The 19,210-nt window shown below is 41.8% G+C and overlaps 1 protein-coding gene across 1 annotated transcript; it reads left to right on the top strand.

Annotated features, from left to right (window-relative positions):
- The first annotated feature begins 2,012 nt into the window (after positions 1-2,012).
- On the top strand, positions 2,013-4,133 carry LOC308091688 (T-lymphocyte surface antigen Ly-9-like). Its single transcript, XM_080437369.1, has one exon. The coding sequence runs from the start codon at positions 2,239-2,241 to the stop codon at positions 3,301-3,303; it is 1,065 nt and encodes a 354-aa protein (XP_080293495.1). The 5' UTR covers positions 2,013-2,238; the 3' UTR covers positions 3,304-4,133.
- Positions 4,134-19,210: the final 15,077 nt, after the last annotated feature.

The raw sequence follows: 19,210 nt of genomic DNA on the forward strand, positions 1-19,210 counted from the left end.
ATTTAACTGTAATGCTGTACTCTGTCTGATGACCTTTTGTCCTGTAACTGTTGGCCCAAACAGTGTGTGCAATCTGTGCATGATTAGTGCATGTGAGTGTATGTGTTCTGTTCGTCACGTACGTGGTGTCTCAGAAGCAGTAGTGTAAAGTAACAATTAAGTAAAATGTTGAGGTATTTTTTACTTTACTGGAGTATTTCCAGTTTTCAGTACTTTTACTTCTACTCCACTGCATCTCAGATGCAAATATTGTACTTTTACTCCACTACAATTATTTGAAAACTTTAGTTACTAGATTTAGATTATTTACCCACTTCAGCCCTATATGCATTTCGGCCATTTGAAAATAGCCGATCTACAAGCTCACAATGCGTCGCGATGGGACGCATTGTGAGCTCGTAGATCTGCTATTTTCAAAATATTTTTATACACATTAGCCTCCTCGGAGCATAATTAATTGCGGCCAGCACAAACTCACAACATTACGGGTCGACCATGTTATTCCCTAGCGTCAGCACCGACCACCGCCGAGCGCAACCGAAACACCGCGAGCCGGACAACATTACGGGTACACCATTTTGTTCCCTTTAGCGTGAGCACCGACCACCGCCGAACGAAACCGAAAGCAACACCACGCAGTCGCTATTGAAATCTCCCCACAACAACAACACACGCGACGTGACCACTTCGCTTCAACCCCCGCCGTTGCTTTCACTTTGCTCATGTCTCTCTATCACACCACACTCACGCTAATATGTCATGCACATCCCACACAAAACATTAAAACACGCCAGTGTCTCAACGCAGCCGCTCGGCAGTCTCGGTTGCCACGTTGGGGGCAGACAAGCAGACAGGTCAGTGTTGCCAGATGTGTGCCAGAAACAAGCAACCACCTTCATGGAAAAACAGCCGAAGGGGTCCGCGATGTTTCACGGGGTCCGCGATGTTTCGCGGGGGTCCCAAGACTCCCAGGGGGTCCCCCATGTATTTAAAAAAAAAAATTAAATTCGTTTTTTAAACTTTTTGGGGGGACATTTTTATCCCACGATTTTGGTACCCCAAAATAAGCGAGCCCTCGCTAGAGCCCCGTACGCGGCGCGCCCGGACCTCTAGTTTCATACATTTGAAAACTTGTGAAATGGGACATTCTGTACTTTTACTTTTGGTACTTTAAGTACATTTTGATACCAATACTTTTGTACTTAATACTTATACTCAAGTAAATGTTGAATTCCGGACTTTTACTTGTAACGGAGTATTTCTACATTGCAGTATTGATACTTTTACTTAAGTAAAAAATATGAGTACTTTTTCCACCACTGCTCAGAAGTCACATGGACTGTCTGAGTTTCCTTTGCACCTGGCAGAGGACCTTATCTATAGATGTAGCTATTTTTGATCATCCTTTTTCTCACCTTTTCGTCAATCTACGCTCTTGTAAGGGCCTAGTTCAGCTCTATGCGTCCTTCCCTGACCGCAAGCGCTTCACGTCCTGTTCTTCAGAAGCAGGATGGTACATTTTCTGTGAAGACTACAGGAAAGAGACAGAGGAGAAAACAGTGTAATAAGCTGTATGGGGGCAGCATAGACGGGGCATCAAGGCCACTGTGGACTCAGGGCATATAACTTTTTGAGGGGCAGAAAGGCATATTTGCCTCTGAGATATAGTGGAGTGCAAGTAAAAGTACAAACATTTGGAAATACTCCAGTAAAGTAAAAAAATACCTCAAAATTGTACTTGAGTAAATGTACTTAGTTACTTTACACCACTGGAATTCATAATGTATTTTTGTAAGTTTGGGTCCTGGGGAGATGGATCTTTTGGGTCTCAAGCTGAGCAGTTTGGGAGCCCCTTCAGTCAAATTTGTTGCCAAATTTAGACCAATATTGTGAAATGAGATGACATGTGACAGGATATTGAACTGAAGAACTGAAAGCAGACTCTTGACAAGCACAGTTCTCTTCTGAGGGTTCACTTCCCCATCATGTTCCCTTTTTAGTTAGGCATTTACTGTATGCTGCTGTTTGTTCTCTGTTACAACCTGATACCAGGAATCCGCTCTTGATTTGGAAGTATCCCCAACGGAACCTTTTTTTACTTATACTCGTTCAAAGGACAAAATAATCACATTCTTCAAGAGAAGCAAAGTGAAACTTGAAGAAGTGTGACAAAACGTGACAATTTGAAGGATCTTTTACGGACTACAAGGATACACTAAACCACTCGGAGGACATATCATGGCGTGCTTCTCTACCGCCCTGGGAGTCCTTATCCTGTCTGGATTTATCACCTTGTCTGCTAACAAGGAAACCTGTGACCCTGCTGCTGCAGTCGGTCAGAAGACGCTGACGCTGTCTTTTGACAAAAAGGCTCTGTCAGCCACGGATACATTGAAATGGACCCACAATGGCACCATCATTTTCCACAGACAGTCTGGCAAGGTGTCCATAGGCAAGCCTGCGGATGTCACTGCGACCGGAGATCTACAGCTGTCCAACTTAAAGCTCTCAGATGCGGGGGACTACAAAGCCGATGTGCACGATCAGAATGGGACATTAGTTAAAGGGAAGACCATTAGTCTGTGTGTGATGGAGAAGGTACGAAAGCCTGCGGTGACGTTCGCTTGTGACTCGAAGGCCGGTGTGGTCACCTTAACCTGCAATCTACCCCAAGCTCAAGACTTGATCTTTGCATGGACTCTAGATGAAAAGCCCGTACACCATGAAACCAAGCAAATACTGAAGTTATCGTTGACACAGCAGAAAGGGGTGAACAACATCTATGCCTGTAGTGCAGAAAACAAAGTCGGTAAGGAAACCAGTATCAGCATCCGACATCCGACATGTCCGCCTGTACCTCCAACACGTAAGCCTGACCCTCCAACATGTAAGCCTGAACCTCCAACCTTGTTATGTTTTAAACCCAAGACGGTGTTGGTGACCCTAGCGGGAACAGCAAGTGCCATTCTGCTGCTCATCATCATCATTACCGTACTTTGTCATCAGCGTAAGCGCCGCATGGCCGTACTGAGCCAAAGAGACAGAGGGCATGCGCTCAGAATGTCCCCGCTGACTCCTGCACCTGACCCTCTCAGCCACGAGTACGAGTCCATGCACCCCACGGAGAGCTCGCCTCCCCCTAGCCCCAAAGCTTCACCCAGGGCCTATACCCTGGCTGTTCCTCAGCCTGGAGCCCAGGCTTCTTCAGAGAAGTCTCCACAGGCATCCACAGCTGCCGAAGGTCAGAAACAATCGCCCGTACCCAAGCCCAGGACCAAGGCTCCCCAGACCACAGGGAACTAAATCGGCGCTCCTATCATGTTGATGTTACGTAAAATGTTTAACTTTGTTCTCAGAAAATAATATAATGATTTCAATTAAAAACAATTGCTTGTGAGATAACACATATTTTAGTCTGGTTTTAATGGCTCTGGTACTGTATGGAGATAATCTTTTTTTGTATAGCTACACTGGTTTTACATCTAGGCTTTATGCCCCCATGTTTTAAATGTTTTGTTTCAGTTTCAGTTTTTTTTTAATGGTGTGATGATTATTTTTTTTACGCAATTGCCTATTGTAGCACTTTGAGATTTTCACAAATGTAAAGTGCATTATAAATAAAATCCATTATATTATTATTATTATGATTTGAGTGGTTTCAACAACTGTTGCTTGTTCTGTAATGTTGTTAGAAGGGAAGTGGAATATGGTGCATGATTGCACAAAATATGACCAAAATGTTTTTCTGTTGGCCGACATGGTTGATCAACAAACTTTAACCACTTAAAGCCTAGGCTCTATAATAGGACCGCTAGTATTTCACAAAATATATTATATATTAAATATTATGATATTATTATATCATAATTATTTGAAATGAACCTACTGCATTACTCAAACAGTTCTCTTCTAACAATGCTGTACTGGCTGACTGGCAGCAATCCATCTTCTGGCTAATTCCCCACATAAGCATACTTCTCTCTTGCCTGTGAGCCTCTCTTTTAAGGCAGATACGGTACTTGCCAGATTTATATTTGCTTCAAGAGTGATGCATTATAACTTCTGAATTATGATCCATCAATGCTATGTTTGTACAATGTTCCACAGCACAACCTCAACCAAGAATTTAATAAAAAGGATGTAACAGTGAAGTCCCATGAGTCAATGTTTAAATACATTTCTCCAACATAAATAGCAATTTTTCTTCTTGAACTGTCAGCGTTGTAAAATCAAGCCTGACACTGGATGTTTTATATAAAGAGAACAGAGCGACCAAAAATAGTAGCCTGCTTGGCTTGGCTTCATGTTTAAATAAAGGCTTTTTGAACTTGATAATCGAGTTGTCAAAATACGATATATCTCAGATACGTCTAGCCTATAGAAAAAATACATTAAGCAGCTTATCTGTGTCAAACACAAGCCATTGTTCCAGCCTCTTGGATGTCAGCATTCTTGCTCTTATTAGAATTTGCTTGCTTGCAAGAAGTTATTAAAGGGGAGGGGGTAGAAATCAACAGAGGCATGGCTTAGCTAAGGCAAATATCTATTATCTCCGCGCGGGTAAACGGTAATCCCACACATGAAAGTGTTTGCTGTCTCGCCTAACACTGTGTGACAGCCACATAATGGAATCCCCCTGAGCGTCATCAACTAAAACTTACAAGCCAATGTCATCTTTTGTGGAGGGCCCTAGCTCCGCTCTATAGCTGCTCCTCTATATACACGGGACTGAAATTTCAGTCCGGCCAGCAAGGGATTTAGGAAAGCAGAGCTGGGGATCTACCCGCTGGAACAATGCCACTCATCTTTTCTTGTAAGTCTGGAGATTCGGCTGGCGGCGTGCCACGTCACTTCCCCCCCTCGCCAGGCCTCGATCCTCCCAATGTGCGCGCACGCCACACCGAGGCAGGGGGGGGCGAACAGATAATGTGTGTGTGTGTTTGCACGGCACGCATATAGCTTGGCCTCCGAAAACACACAGTTAGGCTACACATTGGCGGATAATTATGTGTTCATGTAGATGCACACATATTATGCATTGCATACTATACATGCAGTGGTGTAAAGTAACTAAGTACATTTACTCAATCTCAGAGGAAAATATTGTACTTTTACTCCACTACAATTATATGAAAACTTTAGTTATTAGTTACTTTTTAGATATTGATTATTATTACAAAACACACTAACCACTAACAGCCCTGTATATATTTTGGCCATTTGAAAATGTTTTTTTTTTTTTTTTTTACATTTTTTAACTTGTGAAATGGGACATTCTGCACAATGAGTACTTTAACTTTTGGTACTTTATGTATATTTTGATGATGATACTTTTGTACTTTTACTCGTGTACATTTTGAATACGGGACTTCTACTTGTAACGGAGTATATGTACATTGCAGTATTGATACTTTTACTTAAAGTAAGACATGTGAGTACTTCTTCCATCACTGGACTGCACGCATAGAGCGGCCTCCGAAAATACACAGAAAACAGTAGGCTACACATAATATGCGTTCATGTAGACGCTCGCATACATGTACATTCTTGATGTTTTGCTACTTAATGAAACACGTCTCGTATGGCTCCGCCAGATCTGCCCCTGGAAGTAGAAGGGAAATACTTCTGAAATGTGTTTAATCAGTGGCTCTTGGAGTCTAGAGGATACCACCCGTTTGATGTTGGAGTGTGTGTGTGTCCAGGAAAGGGGTCAATTACCCATGGAAAACTATTTATACACACACACATCGTTGGATCATTCCTATTACGGTTCTCTCGTTGCCACAGACTGCGCCAAGTCCGAGATAAGTACGGAGCAAATCAGAAAATCAAGACGCCAGGCAAAGAAAGTGGCCCGTTTTCATCAGATTTGCTGAACTTCTGAAAACGTATGAGAGCTGATTATGACCTATTAGCATACCTTGGGAAAGATTATGCACTGCTTGACCTCAGGGCCTTTCTCTGTCCAATACTTATCCACTCGAACTCCCAGCATCCCTATTCTGGGGGGAATACTCGCCCCAAGAATTTGCTGATTGTGACACTTTGTGAGCTTGTAGATCTTCCTTTTTTGGCAAAGAGACTTGATGTAAGAGGGACAAAAGAGTGCACCAAATACAGTGCAACTCAGGTCCATTTGACTTTTGGTTGGTACAACCTTGGTCCATTTGAGTATATAGGCTGAGGGTCTAAGTGGTTAAAGCAGTGGTTCTCAAGCTTTTCTGGATCAGGACCCACTTGACCCATCTGACCACTTAACACGGCGCATCTTTATTTTATTGATCAATGAATCGACTGTGTTCTGGATTGGGTCAATGGAACTAACGTAGGATACTAAGTTCCTATTTATCAGTATTACAAAAAAGTAGTTTTTTCAAGGTTAAAAATAAATACCATGAAATGTTTTTTAAAGCACTTTATTTATTTTATGTTATATTATCATTAAAAATAGTTTTGCTAGTTATTTGAGGGGCCCACTTCCTCCACTTCCCACTTCCTATATCCTCACGGCCCACCAGTGGGCCCCAGCCCATAGGTTGAGAACCACTGGGTTAAAGGGCATGCAGTTGTTGTTAGTTAAAGATGTAGTTGTCATAGTAAGTCAGCCAGTTTGTGGGAAGAGCAGTGAATGTAACTCAAACAGTGATGTGATGGTCTTGATTATGGCGTCATTGAAAGGAAGGGGGGTGGGGCTGCATCAGCGCTCGGCGGGACATTTCTTGCTCAGGGTGACTTCGACACGGACGGGCGGGGAATCGAACCGGTGACCTTCTGATTACCCGACGGCATCGCTACTACCACTAAGCTACGGCCGCCCCTAAACAACCCACGACTTGAACTGTTTTGGATGAAATTGTGCCGTTAGCTCAGATTGTGGTCTTGTTGTTGGAACACATGGCTGGATTTTTTACAAGAAGCTGATTAATCGCTATTGACCAAAACATCCAGAACCAAAAGCCACAGTATCTGTCAACACTCGGGCCTAACAGTATGTCTTCTCTTGTTCCTGCACCTCCCACTTTGTTTATTATGTCCTCTGCATTCTGCTCTGTCTGCGGTTGACTCACACACACACCAAATCAATTTCAAACAAATTTGCTGAGGAAACGGGCCGCATTGATTTTTTAATGACGGCAGAATACTTTCCAGACCTCAGCAAAGAATTAGCACCTCAACAACGCTGTAGTCTCGCCTTGCCAGACCATCAGAGATCTCCACCCACTGATACGTCTGGTGACGTCTAAATCAGCGCCCACTGGTGGCCTGTGAGGATATTGCATGTGAGCCCCCAAATAGTTGGCAAAAAATACTAAGATTTTAATGATGGCCCGGACCGCTGGCCTAGTGGTCCGGGCCCTTAGACTCTAATGTAGCTTGACAGCGCATCGCGGGTTCGAGTCCCGTTCTCGACGATCTTTGCTGCAGCCTGCATGTCTCTCCTCATCTCTCTCTCCCTGTTTCCTGTCCATCTCCACTATACACTATAAATAAAGGCAGAAAAAGTGTTTTTTGTTTAAAGTTTAAAGCACGATATTCTGATAGTAATTTTTTTTTGTTTGTTTAGTAACAGACTAAACTGTTACTAAAGAAAAAGAGGAGTCTCCCTGTCTCTCCCGCTCTTTGATAAACAGAAAATACATTTTCCGGTGGATTGCAAACTTCCAGCCAATCAGGAGAGGGTACGCATTTATCAGCTTCCCTTTTTATATTGTTCCAGTTCCAATGTTGTCTGCTCATTTCTTTGTTTCATCGCTTCCCATTTAATCTGTTTAATATGTATCCTGTGTGAGTTCTCCATCCTGATTGGATAAAATTGGTATCCCGACCTGAATATGCATATTCTGTTTAATAAAGAGCTGGAGAGACATGGAGACTCTTGTTACTGAACACACACTCTATAGCAATGATTACTATCAGAATATAGAGCTATTTAACACTTATTTTAACCAAAAAATATCACTTACTATACCTTTTAATATAAAAAAGTCATGATATTTGAAAAGGGCGTTTTCTGTGTAGCATCTCTGGAGTTGGCATACATTTAAATCTTGCTAACAAGATTAAAGCTGACAAAAAAAAAATCATTACTGTAATGTTGCACACATGATTTTTCTCCACAAGCCAAGTATGCCTCAGGACACCAGTTAATCACTCAACATTTATTACGGAGTAAATTGCATACCTAAAAAGCTTGCATGACAACCCCAGGTAAAGTTTGTGTGTTGTGTGTATGTGTTTATTATGACAGTGTTGTGTGTGTGTATCTTTGTCATGGTTACCAGAATGCTGGCTCATCCAAGCCCTCTTTATTATAATAGGATTCGCTTTCTCTGATTCCCCTCCCCGAACACAAGGGTGTCTTCAGTCTCTCTGCTCCAGCGCTTGCCAAGTACTGTGTCTTCTGTCAGCTCGGACACGGTGGAGAGGAGTATCCTATGGGGTGTCTAAGGTTTCATGAGAACCCCCCCCTTGACTAAAGGGCTTCCACTTCTGCTGTGATGTGTGCAGGCGCACAGTTTTATCATTTTGGTCATGGATGACTGAAAGGCAGGCGAAAAGACGAAGACTTTTTGATTAAACACATAATGCAAACAATAATGTTGATCTTGAGACGATGCATCCTGAATCTTTGCGGTCTCCTGCTGAAAATGAAGAGTGGCTTACATGCGGACGAGGCTGCGTTGATGGGTCGTCTGAGGTCACGTCGAAGAATATGAACCACTTAAAGCCTATGTACTTAGTTGACTGGGGTCCCCCAGGGCTCTGATACCTCGAGTCTACACCAAATCTCTTCGCTAGTAAAAACTACAGTTTTTGTTGAGTTCACCCCATAATAGGGACTGGGCAGTGGTTCTCAAACTTTTTAAAGGCAAGGACCCCCAAATTGCAATATATATTTTTACCCCCAAATTGCCACGGACCCCCATCTGAAAATGTTTTGTGCCAGGCAGGTACCCCCAGAACAAGAGAAGATTTATTTGAACGAAATTCAAAATTATTCAAAATTTGTTTTTAAAAAAATCTCAAAAGTAGCAGATTTACAAGCTCGCAGCGCGGCACGAAGTGACGCCCTGTGAGCTTGTAGATCTGCTGTTTTTTGAATAGCCAACATAAATGGATAAAGTGGTTAAAATGATTGTGATGCTACATTAACTACTTTTGCTGGGGACCCCCTGGAAGCCCCCCCCCACCCCAAGGACCCCACTTTGAGAACCCCTGCCCTAGGGAGGATTCACCTGGTTAAAAACTCAAATTTGGGCATGACACTGTTTGTGCAGTGCAACTGTTCGAAGCTAGCATCAGCCGTATCGCCGTAAAAAAAAACCCCGACTTCTCCGAAGGTCTAACTCGTGTGGCGGGGCTCTTAAAATTTGGCATTGGCTGTGGGGTAGGAATGCATGCATAACGCACTTTGATACCGTATCGTGTGTCCAGGAAATGAGAATCAGAGGGTCTCGTACAGGAAAGAAGGGATGGACAGAATCAATGGTCGGACCATATCGACTGATGGAGCGCTAGAGCAAATATTCCCATAATTTGGTTCTAATGCCTCGGCAGCTGCTGCTCCGGGCCAAAAGGGCTAGCTGGCGTGTGAAGAGAGAACACAGGCTGGGAAAACAACAGCCCTTTGTCAGACACACAAGACCATAAGACACGAGCGCTATAGCTGCCATTTGTAGCCTGGAGAAGGAATGTGATGACACCGAGGCCTCCTAGACTCATCTGATACAGAACATCACTTCTCCATGTAGACAGTCGGTGAGAGCTCTGAGTCTGAGGCCTGTAGGGTTGGCAACCGTCCTTTGAAATACGGATTTGTCCCTTATTTGGAAACTAAAAGACGTGTCTCTTCTTGAACTGATCAATGACACACACATATTACAAGTTCAAACAGCTCATATACATAATAGTTATAATACAGGTTGTAACCACTTAAAGGAGTAGTTCACCCCAAAAAGATGTATTTTGTTTTTGTTGCATTCCTGAGATAGAATAATTTGAATCGATTACCGGTGGAAAGATGCTAATGTATCCGGTAGGAGACTCAAAGGACACTCCTTTGAGACCACCGGTCATCAAATGATTGGCTTAGGAATGCGACAAAAAATCTCCATGAATTCAATGCTTCATGGGGTATGTAATTGATAGAAAATTAGTAATTTTTGGGGTGAACTACTCCTTTAAACCCTAACCTGGACCTGAGTGGTCTCTGTTGGACAGCTTTTTTCTGTTTACACCAAATCTCTACAAGCTCTGTTATTTGTGGCTTATGTTCCCCTCAGAATATGGATGTGGGGTATTCAAGTGGTTAATATAATTTACAAAAACTGTACATATACAGAGAGATTTGATATTTTTCTGGTTATCCCTTATTTTTTCATAGAATAATTATAGAGAAGCCACCTGAAACTTCTTCAGCTTCTTCTTGATTTTCTCTCCTTCCCCCTCCTCGTGCCTGTTGTATACCTATGAGCTGGACGATCCTCTCCAGAGTGCTCAGTTTGTCACATCACTATAATATCTTTGGCCGACTAGAAGGGCAGAAAGCACTTAACGCGCAGCAGGAAATCTCCTGCACACGGGCAGGAAGAAAATGTCCAGAAAACCCTGGAGCTATTTGTACATGCAACCAAGGAGTCCGGTTTAATGCCGCTGTATTATTCCAATTTCATACATGTGCTCACACTCAGACATCAGGGTTATTGTTGACATGAGTGTGAACTCTGTAGACCGCCTGACTGTCGCCTGTTGACTCAATGCTGCCATTAAGAACTCCTCTGTAACGATGCAAATTGGAAATTTGCATCAGCTGTAAAAGACCCCTTGTACCCGTTGTCAGAGTACCCGTCTGTCTGTCTGTCTGTCTGTCTGAAGTTGATCGGTCGAGATACGCTGCTGACACACACTATAGATAGATTTCAGAGCATGATTTTCAATCTCATTGCATTTGCAAATGAGGCCTAATAATGATAATAATGGCGATGTATGCAGTTATATTTCTATCTACAGCCTTGAAAGAATAGCACGGTATGTGAATACCAGTTGGACGTCGAAGTCTACTGTCTTCCTCCCAGGTTGTCCGATCGCATCAACCTAACATGTTGTTTTCAAAGCCAGCATGCTTGTTGTGCAACACTACATGTCTGTGATTTCAAGATGCCGCCAAGCAAGCCCCACTTGGGGGAATGTGGGGGATTTTTGAAGCACCGAATGAACCAGTGGCCAAATCTGGTATTGCAGGCTTAGTGCATTAGGGACACTACTGTGCATGCTCCTGATGGCCTGAAACCCGAGTGCGCCCGCTCTAATTGGCACCAATGTTGGCACCAATGTTGGTTCCAAAAGGACAGTGCTTCCGGGGTAGTGTGTGTTGGATGAGCAGCTCTCATTGAAATGAATGGCTCGGGACTTTCCGTCCGTCGTTTAGTTTTTATATACCGTAGCTCTATGGATGCCGCTATATTAGGCCATATTTGTTTTGGTGCAAGCTTTACTAAGCATCGGCACTCTAGGTTAACGACATAACGTCGGTTTGTACCGGTGGACTCGGAGTGGTTAAGTTCCTCCCCCCCCACCGTGGAGGTTGTGGGTTCGAATCCTCCGTGGTGCATCCGGCTTTGTCGAGCATTTACACATTTGGCCCGTGTTCGGGGGAGGGAAGCCGGGCGGAGAGGGCGATAATTGTCACCGCACGTAATCCTACAGGCTGGGGGGCGGGAGGAGTAGGACCTGAGTTTGAATCTGATACCCATATGTCTTGCCTACCTCCCGTTTGTGTTATTTAAAACGTTTGATTTTGCGATTTTCATATGTTTCTCACTGATTGCTAGTGGGGTAGATTTATTTACGATCTTTACTTTGGCATCACATGTATTCCTCTGTAGGTGTGTGTGCACTGTGTGGGTAGATATACAGTACATATAATAGCTGTGTATGTTCACTTAAGTGCTCACCTTTTGATTGTACTCCATTTTATGAACAAACGCAGCCTTTAATAATGATAGAAATAAACAACAGTACCTGGTCTCTTCCACGGTGCTTTTGTGCTCCATCCTCTGAAGCCTCTGGCCCTCATAATCACTGCAGCTGTCATCTCTGCTCAGTTGCAAAAGGTTCTTATTTATTGCAGGATTATCCTCCAAGCCCCCTTGTGTCATTTTTGCAGACATAAATCGAGGAAAGTTAATGGTTCCCTACTGTAGTTCTCACTGCCATATCAGCAAGATTAGAATTATGGCTTGCAGAGAAGCGTTAGTCTCTGGGTAATGATTGAATAACACACTGCAAAGTGAACGGATCAGCGTTAGATCCAAGTATTGTTATCCAATTCTTGGTGGTCATAGGAGCTGACTCAACACTGATGAATTTGAATTGTTTTTTTTACTGGTGCTAGAGAGATTTATTTTATGATGTTTTGATCGTATAAAATCTATAATTGTGACTTAATAACAGTGGTGTAAAGTAGCTAAGTACATGTACTCAAATACTGTACTTAAGTAAGAATTTGAGGTATTTTTACTTTAGTGGAGTATTGCCAATTTACAATACTTTTACTTCTACTCCACTACATCTCTGAGGAAAATATTGTACTTTTACTCCACTACAATTATTTGAAAACTTTTGTTACTTACATACAATAACCACTTAAGCCCTATTTTATACCTTGGCTATTTGAAAATAGCCGATCTACAAGCTCACAACGTGTCGCATCACGACGCGTTGTAGATCTGCTATTTTCAAAAATTTTAGTACTTTTACTTTTGGTACTTTAAGTATGCCAATACTTTTGTACTTTTACTCAAGTAACATTTTGAACACAGGCCTTTTACTTGTAACAGAGTATTTCTACATTGCGGTATTGATACTTTTACTCAAGTAAAAAATGTGAGTACTTTTTCAACCACTGCTTAATAAACTAGATGAAAACTAAGTGGTACGTTTATCACCATATTGATGAAAATGTCCTGAAGAAAGAGGGCTTATAAAGTGGTTAACTGTAGCTTTATCCCTGTTTCAAACTTCCAGGTGATTTTCCCGTCCCGTGCAAAGACTGAGTCTAAGCAAACATTCCAGCCCAATCGTCTGGAGACAAAAGAAAGAGGGGTAAACTCCAGTCCGCAAATACAGTAAGCACTAAGCAAGGCCTATCATTTCCACCAACACCTCAGCTCTGTAATAAAAATGCTTGTATCAGCTAAATATTACCTCAGCCATACCTCATGCACCTGATATACAGTAAATCAGAAGAAAGAAAGAAAAAAAACCACCTCCCTCTGTAATAAGCATCCTCTGCACTCAAGTCTCCACATTTTTTTATACACAGATCAAACTCCACAAGCATTCTTGGGAGATATTTTTGCGTGTGTGCCAACAGAAAATTACAACCTGGTTTAAAAATAAATGACACGCACACGCAAACGTTGTTGTTGTTTTTTTTCGCGCTCACATTTTTGCTTTGACATTCCTGGAAGAAAGCATTTAAGATGATTTCCCACAGATAGCTATAATGCCTTCTAAGAAACAGCGAGTTAAGAGATAATTTGGATAGTTTAAAAGCCCTTTTGTCCTGGTCTATGGGCCCATCTCTTGTGAGAGAAAAGGACCCCCCTAGTTCTCATTGTGTTTGTGGATCCATGCGGGGATAAGAGCCATGTCAGTAAAGGGTTCCATACAACAATAGTCCAAGATTGAGAAAGGTGTAAAGGTGAGACGGTGGGACCACAACAGAACGCTTTGCTTTGGCTATGTCACGCTTATCTGGCACGAAAACATCAACACACACCGCTCAAATATGGCTCTCTGGGTGGGCTCCCATTACCCCTCACTCTGCTTTACATAATGGGCTCATATACTGGACAATAACCTTGAACATAGAACATTATCACAGGAACAGATCAAGGAACTTTTTACAGGTTTTTGTGGGCTGTTTACTGGTCGTCATAGAGACAGGTTGGTAGAATCCATATTTCCCCGAAAACTCAAAAACGAAAAGCAGTGGTGGAAAAAGTAAATATATTTGATATATATATATATATATATATATATATATATATATATATATATATATAGTATACATATATATCAAATATTATACTTGAGTAAAAGTATCAATACTGCAATGTAGAAATAGAAGTAAAAGTCCGGAATTCAAAATTTACTTGAGTAAAAGTGCAAAAGTATTGGTATCAAAATGTACTTAAAGTACCAAAAGTAAAAGTACTCATTATGCAGAACGTCCCATTTCAAGTTTTCAAATGTATAAACATCTTTTGAAAATAGCCGATCTACAAGCTCACAATGCGTTGCGATGTAGATGTACTTATTATTAGTTATTTTACATCTGTGTTTACTGGTTGTCACGGAGACAGGTTGCTAGGATCCATATTGCACTGAAAACTCCCAAAAACTAAAGTAAACACACAAACAAAGGATGATGGCTTTACAATGTAAAACCACTATCTTACATTAAATAGATAAAGCCTTCACGTACAATACCTCTAAATGAGTCCTAAAGTATAACCATTGTTGTCGTGTGTAGGACATAAAATATGCCAGTCTGATGTCTGACGTCTTTGTTGTGACTTTCATCTTGGCTATTCAGACCCCGTCCTTTTGATGTCCTGAAGATGGGATGTTCAGACCGCACTGTCTCACACACACAAACACAGGAGTGATTCTCGCAGCGAGGCAGAAATCTCATCGTCAGCTTAAAGGTGTTTACGGTCTTAGAGGAACAAAGGACGACTCTCATACAGCAAACAATCTTTAAAGCAATATGTTTAGCCATCTGTATATACATGAGAAGAGTTCAGACTAGGCGAGAAATCGGTGCAACGCCACGACAAAGCAATGCAAATGGAGCAAAAATGGAGCCATTAATAAAACAGCATTTTTTTTGGTCCTCACCACACCACACCACCAAATACACACTCATATGTGTATTTTGGAAGAATTTATTTCAAGAGCACTCGGGTTAACATTGCACAGAGGATGCATCTCTCGTCGCTGTCGGGTGGAAACCTGTCCAAAAATGTTACTTTTCAGGATTCAAATTCAAAAATAGCAGCAAAAAAAAGCTGCTGTACAAGCTCAAAACGATGCGCCACATTTTCAGCTTGTAGATATCAGCTATTTTTGCTGTTCTTGTGGGACACTGTAGGATGACGAACTAGGGCAATAATTGACGGGGAAAAAAAGAAAAGTTGAACCATTCAATCTGGGAACACATCTGTGTCATTTTAGATTTGAGCTATAACTATTATTTTATACTTTGGCTATTCAAAAATAGCAGATCTACAAGCTCATAACGCGGCACCGAGTGCCGCACTACGAGCTTGTAGATCTGCATCTTTTTAAACTGGAACTCAAATCTTTGCTTCTGGGGGGTCCCTGGAACAACATATTTTGATGGGGATCGGTTTGATGGGGAGAAAAAGTTTGAGCACCACTGACATTGCAACAATAGTTTTTCAGAAAACTGTTAGGATTTAGAAGACATTTGTAGAATGTCTGACAAATAAACATTTGACAAATGACAAATGTTCGCTTTAAAAAATAAATATTCAAAGATTTTCACCCATTTTCACAATTTTTTCAAAAATAGCAGATATACAAGCTCATAGCACGGCACTCATGCCGCGCTATGAGCTTGTATATCTGCTATTTTTTAATAGCCAAAGAAATCTAAAATGACAGATGCGTTCCCGGATTGAATGGGTTAAAATATGGAGATAAGAGGTTTCTCCCCAACACATTTTTTTCATGTGTCTAGCAGGTCATATGGACCAATTAAGTTGAGTCAAATAATCCTCTCCTTATGGTAAGTGACAGACAGTTTGGTGAAAGTGGTCGCTGTGGTGCCAGTACATGTGTCCCTGGCAGCTGGGGACTGAAGCTCCTTCAGTTGTGGAACCATATGGAGTGTGAAAATCTAATGGAAATCCTGCTGCCATGAAAGCACATGCACAGCAAAATCCTCACTGTGCATCTTTTTCAAACCTGAGAGTGTAAAGAACTGACCAAAATGAACATAAGGGGTCTTGGATTTGAATATGACCTATTGAGCAGTGGTGGAAAGTAACTAAGTACCATTACTCAAGTACTGTACTGTAAGTAATATTTTTGGGCATTTTACTTTACTTGAGTATGTCAAATTTTCAATAATTTATAATTCTACTCCACTACATCATAGGCAAATATTCATAGGCAAAGAACATTTACGCCACTACAGTTATTTGAAAACTTTAGTTACAAGTTATACTTTGTAGATTTAGATTATTATTACATACAGTAACATATATTTTCCAATTATGCCCTATTTTATACAAGCAATCTACAATACAACTACAACCTCACAACGAAAGATTTTGACACATTTTGAAAACCTTTGGGGAAAAAATTGTGAAATGGAACATTCTGCATAATGAGGACTTTTACTTTTGGTACTTTAAGTATATTACGATGCCAATATGCTTTTGTACTCACGTAAAACATTTTGAATACAGGACTTTCTCTATTAAGGGCGCGCTCCCACCGCACTTTTATTTTACCTCTGGGGCGGAATCTGCCAATGCTTTGTCAATGCAAATGCGTGGATTCATGGTCTTGCGCATTTTTTCCAAGAATCCACGCATTTGCGTTGACAAAGCATTGGCAGATTCCGCCCCAGAGGTAAAATAAAAGTGCGGTGGGAGCGTGCCCAGAGTATATGTCTACATTGTGGTATTCCTGCTTTTACGTAAAACAACTTCTTCCACTACCACTGAGGATTTTACTGTGTGAGAAGCCCATGAATCTTTCCTACAGTGCACAGTGATGTGAGAAGCTTCATCCGACAGTGCCTGCATACATTCTGTACTGAGTACGAAAAGGGGAACAATGGTTTGTTTTAAAGTCATAAGGCTCTAGTTTGAGGTTGCCCTTGAAAACAATGCAATGCTTCTTCTGGGTAGAAGGTGGCTACATGGTTCATTTTTAGAGTGCCAGCCAAAAGATTGATTTACAGCGTTCCGAAAGGGAAGCTAGGATGGTAACGGGGGGTTATTTTGGACATTTCAGAGCAGCCACCAGTATTTGGTTTAGATTGCGTTGCCAGAACATACAATTTCTCGATCATTATTTACAGACAGCCTCTGGTCTCGAGATGCATATATGATATATTCCAGTCCAGAACAGGCATTTGGAATCCATTCCCCCCACTGGTTAAAGATGATATTTGAAAATTTTCCCAAACAAAGGTTCACACATCTTCAATAATGCAGTCCTTACGTTGGGAGCGTACATACTGTATGTTCTCTCAGCTCAGCTGTGTTCCGAGACGGTAGTGCCTCGGTAAACTATCACAGGTAAGCCAGGAACCTATAGCATCAGTCTAGACAATATACTAACAATACACTGTACATTGAAACTATAGGATACCAGGTGAACGACAAACCTAACATCTGTTTAAATAACATGCCATCTAAATGACAATTTAACAAAAACAAGCCCAAGTAACAAAAACATGAAAACAAATGTCTGCATGGTCATATCGTCTCTGTCGGGTGGAAACCTCATATGTCCAAAACTGTTACTTTTCAGGATTCAAATTCAGAAGTAGCAAAAGTAGCAGATCTACAAGCTCAAAACGCGCCGCTTTGCGCCGCGTTTCGAGCTAGTGGATCTGCTACTTTTGATGCTTTCGTGTGACACTGTAGTATGATCAAGTATAGGGTATTAATTTACGAAAAAACACAAAAAGTTAGAAAATGGAGATACTGTAGGAGGTTTCAGCCCGACGGCAACGATATCTAGGTCAGTCGCCAGCATCAAATAGCCTTCATACCCCACCCATGCATAGCACACAATTTCCCCCCCTAAACAGTATCTTCATATATAATTCCACCCAAACTATAGACAATGACTGAGGGGGATAGACAGACATACTTGAAATTAATGTAGGCGATAAACCACGTTTCTTTGTTAAAATGACAGTACTTAAAGCACACTCTGTCGTATTTGACCAATATGAGAGGCTATCTGGAGGTAAATGGTGGCTCTAGTGCTCTGTGTGAGGCTGCTGAATGATAAGAGGCTGTCATTGTCATTGTACCGTGGTCTGCTGAAGTGGTTTTGTCTGCACTGGAGTGGGGGCTACCGTCTGACAGACAGACGAAAGAGGACCTTACACACACACACACACACACACACACACACACACACACACACACACACACACACACACACACACACACGGAAGGAAGGGAACATGCAATTCCACCATCAGGGCTGTGTGTCTGTGTAATCAAGTCCATACAGAGGGGTGGAGATGACGATGACATGTTTTTTTTTTGGGGGGTTGTTTGAAGGAGGAACATCTGAACGTTAGGAGAGCATGTGTGGGGTGAAGGTAGGGTTGGTGTATTTGGCATGGTCCAATAGAGTGTAATTATCCCAAGTACTATGGAGGACAAAGTTTTTTGTATTTTTTTACCACATGGACGCTAGCAATAGCATCACTATTTTGGACATGTCGCAATAGCCGAAAATAAGTGATCTACAAGCTCAGAGCGTGTTGCGACGCAGTGAGCTTGTAGATCGGCAAATTTATTTGGTGTGTGTGGGCGGGGGGGAGGGGCATTACTAGTGATCTTTATAATCTTTACCAATTATAACAAAACATGGGCAATGTTGGTGTAATTAAGAGATGATATGAAAATATATATATTTATTACATGCATAGATTGTCAACCATAATTTTTGCATTGAGCCTTGGCTTGTGTGATTGCCTGCGATTGGCTAGTACTGGTAACTCCCATGAGCTGGAGGGACAGGAGCGTGGCAATTGACTATAGTTAGTTGTGTAGATCCCATAAGCCAGATGGACAGGTGCTTGATTAGCTAGTTCTAATCCATAGTCTTACAGCACCCATATCCCTGGATAGCCTGGAGGGACGATTGCTCTATGATGTGATGATTGATTCACAAAAATGACATAGTTGTCATTGACCAATTTTAATAATATGGAATTGAGGTCCTTGGCCTTCTGGCAGTGTGCACAAGGAATATGACGCTGAACAGCCTAGTAGTTTGAGAAATTAGCTGCAGACAGACTCTTTGGCATTGTTGACAAGGAAATCGACCTGAACTCGTTATTGGCCTTGTGGTTAGCTTAGCTGGAGGCTACTGCAGACAAGGAGCTGAGCGAGGCTATAGACCAAATCAGAATGTT

This window comes from Gymnoscopelus braueri (assembly GCF_963280865.1).
Source record: "Gymnoscopelus braueri genome assembly, chromosome: 9".
Lineage (NCBI taxonomy): Eukaryota > Metazoa > Chordata > Actinopteri > Myctophiformes > Myctophidae > Gymnoscopelus > Gymnoscopelus braueri.

What these genes read in the sequence shown, in the direction of transcription:
- LOC308091688 (XM_080437369.1), top strand. Translation starts at nt 2,239, where the DNA reads ATGGCGTGCTTCTCTACCGCCCTGGGAGTCCTTATCCTGTCTGGATTT.